Raw genomic sequence first — 8,241 nt, 5'->3', positions numbered from 1 at the left:
TCTCAGGGCCAGGACACTTCTTGACAGCATCTGAGCTGACTCCCCAGGTGAGGGCTGTGGACGTTGGACTGAGGGTTTATGACAGCAACATCAAGCAATACAGCACCACCATCTGCACCACGTCCATTCCCTCCCTTGACCCTCACGAGGTAAGTTGAGTTGTGATGCCATTTTATCAGGTTAAATAAATGGCCAAAAATTACACTGAGAGGTAGCAGTTAAACCAGGGCACAAACCTTTCTTACTCCAGATTCTAAAGTTCCAAAGATGCAATACCCACTCACTTCACTTCTCCTGGGGTTCCTGTTCATGAACACAGGATCATGAAGAAGTAGCTAAGACAGGCTATCTCACTCTTAGGTCCTATCTGTCTCCAGGGTCACAGTTTGTGTGGCATGTGCTGTGCATACACTCTCACACAGTGAGTGGTCTTAAGAGAGGAGATGCCGTCTACTCCCATACTCACTTGTGCCTGGGAATGAGCCTTTCACAAGGTGGTGGTGTCTCCTTGTCAAAGCACTAATAAGAATCTAAAGCACACAAAGGATACCTCCTCAGTCATCTTTGTTGTCCCAAGGGGAAGGACTTGGCCTTGTCTGTCTCTGAAAAATTGTCCTCAGCACCATCCCACTCATGTCACTGACTTCTCAGAGCACACACATGTCCCAGGAAGTGGATATTGGTGGCCAGCAGTGTTTGAGAATCTGACTTCCCTCCAGTGAACTCAAGGCTCTGACTCTGCCTCTAGCTTTCTTGTGGATGCACCTCCCACTCCTCTGCCTGGTGGGCTAAGGGTCTTTTCACCTCCTTCTCCATAGTTTCCAAAGAAATCTTCTCTCCCTGAGACCACACTCTAATATTGAATACTGTGGCATGCCATCCTGAAGTCCCTGTGCTCAGAAACCTCTCTCTGCTGGTTCCCTGTTGCTTTAGTTTCTGCACTGATTATACCATCCATCTCTCCTATTTTGGTGCCACTCTTTCTTACTTTCTTGAATTCTTTTTTTTCTTATCACTGTGAGGTTATCCCTACACTGGACTGTCAGTCAAAATGTTGCCACATTCATAGATCATTTAATGTACATGCTCAAATACGTACATTTACACTGAACCAACCAGAATGGGTTAGTGGACCCCACAGCCTCTCTATTAATCCTTAGTACCTAATGAATAAAATATAAAATTCTTGCATTGGATCAAAATCCTCTACAATATAAAACTCAGACTTCTTTCCAGACTGATATCTTCCCTGGCCTGGCCTGTACCCTCTGCTCCTGATAAAAATGCATAACATATATTTTGAACTTTTGTTCTTTTTAATAAAATTCCTATTTGGCAAAAATCTTTCTGCTGCTTTTTCCATAAATAGACCAGCACTTCAACCACTTTATTCAGAACTATTAATCAGTATGTGGATCTATGTCCACATCATCTGTACCAAAAAAGCACAGAAACTCCATACCCTACCCCTGAGAATCTACCTAATTCCTGATTACAAACCCCAGGGGACTAACACAGCCTCACTTATGGCATATAATTCTTGCTCTGAGGTTTCTTTTTCTTTTTCATACTGCAGTCTTCCCATCTTTTCCTTTTAAGTCTGGCTATGTGTTTGATGGGGGGTTTATGTTTATATTGGTCTATACTTTCTTGTGTTTTTTAAGAATGGAAGCTGTCAACATCAGCTTAGTCAGCCATATTGCCAAGAGCCCAACCTCAAATCTTACATTCTATACCATATGAGATGGACATAGTCTCTGAGCCTCCAGGTTTACAGAACCCTTTGAAATCTGAGGCATAGGGATTCTAGTTGAAGAGGAGAAAAGACAACATAAAAGACAAACCCAAACTTCTTTAGAGGTAGAGATGAGAAAGCACATCCTGATTAGATATGACAGAGGTAAGTAGACCTCCATCCCCCATGCCTAATATGTAACTCACATATTACTGTAGGAAACACTGAGAATTGGTGAAAGAATTAATTATATATTTAGGGATTTTTTAGTACAATTCTTTTAGGAAAAAAATGGTGAATTACTTATGAAAATTCAGACTACCACAATAATTGATTTGGAAATATCAGGATTTGGAAATATCAGGCCTGCCAAAATAGACCTGAGAGTTTATTGAGCAGTAGTTGTAGCTATTGTACAGTTGCATAAGTCACCATAAGAAAAAACTAAAAACCAAAAGAGAAGAATAAAAAGGAATGCATGGTGATTATGCATTCCTCATATAAGCTCATATTTGAGGGCTTGTCAGATAAACAATCTCTTAAAGGAGGTGGCAAAAATCTACTTTCAAAATGGCAAAGTAACATTCCATGTGTGTATTCTTGATGGTGGGTGTCTCTCCTGGAGGAGGAGAACTAGGATAAAGTCTCCTCCCTCCCCTGTGACTCTATCATCACATTCAGCATCCTCCATATTTGCATACGTTTGGCACAGAGATAGTAGAGGAAGCCCAGTACTGGAACACATAAGCTGATTGGCCAGAAGTTGGTCACATGAACAAATCTCAACCCAAGGGAGCCTGGGAAATGTAGTCTACTTGTGTCCAAGATGAAGAGAAGAGCATAGATTTAGACAAGCAGCTAGTAGTCTGTCATAGATATTATGCCTTAGACTGCAATATGTGTCAAAGAGGAACCTGTGATGGAGCAGTGAAGGAAGAACTGATGATATTTCAGTTAGAAGACTAAGATAGTCTGAGCTGAAGCACCGAAACATTAAGGAAAAAGACTAAGGTATATAATCACTATTTTAAGTGAAAAAAACAACACATCATATGTATAGATAACAGATAAATTGTCTGGTTGTGCTTTGAACATCCCATATGTGGGGAATGCAAAAAATAAACCAGGATTTTACTAAAGAAATATTAAGGGAAAGCTTATTATTGTATGCAATAAATAATACTCCAAAATTATTAATATGGAGGAGTCAAAACCATAAAATGGATGTTTTCTTATCCCCCATGTCTTTCAATCTCATTCTTAATCTGAATGTGCAGTGTGTGGGGTTTGGGCAAACAAGCTGGAAGTTTAGCTGGATTTGGAAATATCAGGCCTGCCAAAATAGACCTGAGAGTTTATTGAGCAGTAGTTGTAGCTATTGTACAGTTGCATAAGTCACCATAAGAAAAAACTAAAAACCAAAAGAGAAGAATAAAAAGAAATGCATGGTGATTATGCATTCCTCATATAAGCTCATATTTGAGGGCTTGTCAGATAAACAATCTCTTAAAGGAGGTGGCAAAAGTCTACTTTCAAAATGCAACACTGGAGGAGAAAATTCACTGGGTTTATTTTGGTAGAACCTAAACCCAGAGACCCTTGAGATTTACAATTTCCCAATGCCTCATACAAACCCATTACCTTATGGGGTCTGGGATCACTCTGTTTGGTCAATAGAACAATTCCACATTTCAAGGTTAGTCCATCTTCCAATAGAACCTTTGCTCTGGAGAACTTAGTCAAAAACTCCAAAGGCTGTCTGTTCCTTATCATACATAATCAAATTGGTGTGTGATTCTGGCTTTAAATTATCAGGTCCTTGAGAGCAGGGACTATGCCTTATCCACTGAATAAATGGATGAATAAACTGTATTTGGCACATATTTGTGATTTTTTCCATAAGGTCTAACATGGACTCTAGGCTGTAGATTATGAGATTTAATTATGAAATGATTGAGTCTTGAGAGTTTAGGGTGTGCTGACAGGGGAGGATGAGCACTTCTGATTCACACGTTGCTCACTTCTCAGACATGAGTGATGGAGTGAATGTCAATTAGTCCCAGAGACCAACAGATATGTTTCTTCAAAGTTTGAGTATCTCTGGATTTTATGAAGGCAGGCATTGAGAAAGCAGATCACTGGGAAGTGCTGCATACAGAAGATCATAATGCACGGTAATAGCACTAATAATTCTGGACTCTTCTCACCTTTCATGTTGAAGGAACCATGAGGGAAGGAAACCAGTCTTCTACCATGGAGTTCATCCTCTTGGGAGTCACGGGTCAGCAGGAGCAGGAGGATTTCTTCTTCATCCTCTTCCTGTTCATTTACCCCATCACAGTCGTGGGAAACTTGCTCATCATCCTTGCCATTCTCTCTGACAGTCACCTCCACAACCCCATGTATTTCCTCCTGGCCAATCTCTCCCTTGTCGACATCTTCTTCTCCTCTGTAACCATCCCTAAGATGCTGGCCAATCACCTCCTGGGCAGCAAAGCCATCTCCTTTGAGGGATGCCTGACACAGATGTATTTCATGATAGCCTTGGGTAACACAGATAGCTACATACTGGCAGCCATGGCATATGACCGAGCCATGGCCATCAGCCGCCCTCTTCATTATACAACCATCATGAGTCCAAGGTCTTGTGTCCTGCTGGTGGTTGCATCCTGGGTGATTGGAAATGCCAATGCCCTTCCTCACACTCTGCTCACAGCTGCTCTGTCCTTCTGTGGCAGCAAGGAAGTGGCCAACTTCTACTGTGACATTTCCCCCTTGCTCAAGCTATCCTGTTCTGACATACACTTGAACGTGAAGATGATGTACTTAGGGGTTGCTGTTTTCTCTGTGCCATTACTGTGCATCCTTGTCTCCTATGTTCGTGTCTTTTCCACGGTCCTCCGTGTTCCTTCCACGAAGGGTGTACGCAAAGCCTTCTCCACCTGTGGGTCTCACCTCACAGTTGTTTCCTTGTACTATGGGACAGTCATGGGCATGTATTTCCGACCTCTGACCAGTTACAGCCTAAAGGATGCTGTGATAACTGTGATGTATATGGCAGTGACCCCAATGTTAAATCCTTTCATCTACAGTCTGAGAAACCAAGACATGAAGGCTGCTCTGAAAAAACTCTTTCACAGAAGAAGCTCTTCATAACCAATGTGAGGTCATACATTGCATACCCATTACCTTATGGGGTCTGGAATCACTCTTTTTTGGTCAATAGAACAATTCCACATTTCAAGGTCAAAGTGCTCACCACTGAGAGGAACTTGGAATTCCACCAACAATGTTATCTCTTATAAGAAGCTGCCTCTAAACTTTACAGCCATAAATTCCTGGTCTCCAAAGTCTTATAACCATTTAGTGAAACAATTTATGGAAATTATCACTTTGACCACACTGCTATTTCTGTTGGCTGATCAGTTCACATCCCCCCTACAAAATTGACTAGCACGGTAAAGTTGAAAAAAGTTTGAGCCTAGGCTTCTACATCTACATATTAAAACAATAATATCTGCCCTGCTGGTGTCACAGAGAGTGGTCATAGCAGCTCATGCTTTGAAGACTACAACTCAGCATTTTTATTTGACTAGTATGCTTAATCCTGCCTGCTAGGCTTGCAAGTCTGAGGGCAGGAGCTGTGAAGATAGATCAACACAAGACTATGGTCACAATCCTGGTCATATAAGGTACATCCAGTAAATGCTGGCAGAGGTGGAATGGGTGAATGACAATAATGTCTCTGATATGCAATCTGATAATGATTACAGATAATCAGAGTGGACCTGATTTATCCATCCTTAAAATATTTCAGGAATCTTGGAATATATTTTTGTTCTTCCTTCATATTGATTAAAATAGACTGTCTTTTAAGATCATAGAGTTCTCCCTAAAATCTTACTAAAATGATGGTAATGTAGGTTTTTCATGGTTTAAAGGAATAATGATTCTGATCTAATAAATGAAATCAATTCGGGTATAATTAATTCTAATACAAAATAAAACTACAATGGTCAAAATCTTAGGTGCCATATAACAAATGAAGAAAAAAGACCAGTGTTGATAATGACGTGACTGGGGTTCTCCTGAGTGGCGCAGGAAAGGCGAGGCCATGATTCTGGCCATTAATTCTGATTATGTAGGTAACATTCCCAAAACAGAGTTAACCCAGCACACCACTGAATACCCACTAAGGGACCTCACAATCCAAGTTTTGTTCTACTTATGAGAAAATCAGAAGACTTTCTCAAAACATTAATGACATATAAATGATTCCTCATCAATCTTATTTTTCCAAATAAAATGTTCTTAAAAGATGGCTTGGGTGTATCTTAGAGTAATACACAGGTTGTCTTATTTTTCAGTTTTTTTAACTACCAGGTAAAATATTTATTATCTTCTCTATATAATTCATGTTGCCAAGAATTTGTCCATGAATTTTTGAAGATGATGGTACTCACATTTTAACATGTTCTGGGACCCTAGAACACCAAGGATGAGAACTATCACAATTACCATCTTTTGAACCAAAAAGGATTTGATTACAACTTAATATAAACTTGTATGAATGAATGATCACAGGATGCAGTAAATAAAGGTATTTTATCAGGGCATTTTCAAGGTTAGGCGATGAAAATGTCACATAAATTCAACTATTCTCTGTCTCTCCCAGCCTCAATGTGAAGGTTTGGGATCTGTCTTGTTCCCTGCTCTACTTCAGCACTTAGGACAGTTGACATATAGTAACCGCTTAATAAAATTGTGTTAAATGAATAAGTGAATCCTTCAATAATATGTTTAAATATGTATACAAGGTTAATATTTCTGCTATGGGTATAACTCAATAAGGTCAAATGTAACAAAATATTTCAAATATTTTCTATAGAGGAACATTAAGTGCCAAAGAGAACACTATATATAAAATATAAAATATATATTCTTAGGAGAAGTCCAAACACCTAACTGTTGAAATCAAACTCACATTATTCCTCTGCATTAAGTTAGATAAGGGAAGTTGACCTTCCTTTCTTTATTTCCTACAATAATCATAAGAATCTATATGTACATGTATAGATTCCATTGCAAATAAAATCTACTGCCCCTGTCTTTCAAGTCATTGTCTGAGCCATCTTCCTTTGATTCTGTCAAGAATGCTGTCCTGAAATAATATTAACATAGTAATTTAAGTTACTCTATGTAAGCCCTTAGGATTGACTGAGTTTGGAAAAAGCCTTGATAGCTTTTATGTTAATGAAGTTTCCTTAGGATGGTTAAGGAAACAGAAATCACATCTGTTATATTTAAACCAAAAACACTGAATACAAAGAATCTGATACAAAGGTGCATTCTGAAAGACTAATAAAAGGGAAAAGAATGCTGAGGTTGCCCAGTGATTATTAAGTGCAGGAAGTGACCTCCTTCAGAACCAGTGTAATAAAAGGGGAAAGGTGGTATCAGAACCTAGGGATGATCACATCTCTGACACTCTAATCTCTGAGGACCACTCAGCTGCCCCTCAGTCTTTACTTGCAGAGGTGACTTCTATTTGGGGGAAATATAAACCCTCAAAAGCACTTTTGGGGGCAAGGGGATCTTATGGAGTTGCTATTTGTTTTATTTGTTGGTCATGGAAATATTAAGAGGCATCCCCCACACAACTCCAGACAGTCCTCTTTGTCCTCCATCATATAGCAACAATGTGATGTCCTTGCTCATTGGGGTTAATTACCCTCACCAACAGAGAAATCTCTTTTTTTTCCCCCTGAGTTGCCTACCGAGACACACTATAATTTGTTTGAATCTTAGCAACAAAACATTAAATTTTCAAAATTCAAATTCCCAAAGATTATTATTAATATCCTTTTTATAAGTCTGTAAACAATTAAAACAACCAAAAATACATTATTTTCAAGAATATACATACATGCCATAAAAGTGCATTAAAAATAAATGACCACAGGGCTCAGATGAGAGGAAGTTTGAGAGGGGATAGTCAGGGGAATGAAACTAGGGGTACCAAGTGGTTAGATGTAGGATATGAACACAGTCCTAATTTTCAGGCTTGATAGCAAGTTCCAGAGTGTTTATCAAATTATGATAGAAAGAAAGATGATATATAGATAAAAGCTCTGCATGAAACAATGATGCTTATCTCTCATCCAGGATTAGGTAGAGACAAAAAAGTAAGGGAAGAGAGAGACATAATGAGGTCAGAGTTTAATCAGACATCTCTAAGAGCAATCTGGAAGATTTCAACATATTTCTGTAGCATAGACTAAATAGCACTCCTTTACAGATAAGAGTCATATTTTTGAAATATTAAATGAATTATTCCATGTCTTTTACTAAGAAAGATGCAGAATGTCAAATCAACCATACCATTTGGTCATGCAGAGAATTAAATCTTGTCATTTTCAACAGTATGGATGGGCCTAAGGACATTATGATAAGTGTAATAAGTCAGGCACAAAAAGACAAATACCACATGATCTCACACATGTGTG

The 8,241-nt window shown here is 39.0% G+C and overlaps 1 protein-coding gene across 1 annotated transcript; it reads left to right on the top strand.

Moving 5' to 3' along the window:
• The first annotated feature begins 3,961 nt into the window (after positions 1-3,961).
• On the top strand, positions 3,962-4,891 carry Or1a1 (olfactory receptor family 1 subfamily A member 1). Its single transcript, XM_005327929.2, has one exon. The coding sequence runs from the start codon at positions 3,962-3,964 to the stop codon at positions 4,889-4,891; it is 930 nt and encodes a 309-aa protein (XP_005327986.2).
• The last annotated feature ends 3,350 nt before the right edge of the window (positions 4,892-8,241 follow it).

The sequence above is a fragment of the Ictidomys tridecemlineatus genome, chromosome 3 (genome assembly GCF_052094955.1).
Source record: "Ictidomys tridecemlineatus isolate mIctTri1 chromosome 3, mIctTri1.hap1, whole genome shotgun sequence".
Taxonomy (NCBI): domain Eukaryota; kingdom Metazoa; phylum Chordata; class Mammalia; order Rodentia; family Sciuridae; genus Ictidomys; species Ictidomys tridecemlineatus.
Note: the sequence above shows the minus strand (reverse complement) of the source record. Positions and strands in the feature narration are given on the sequence as shown.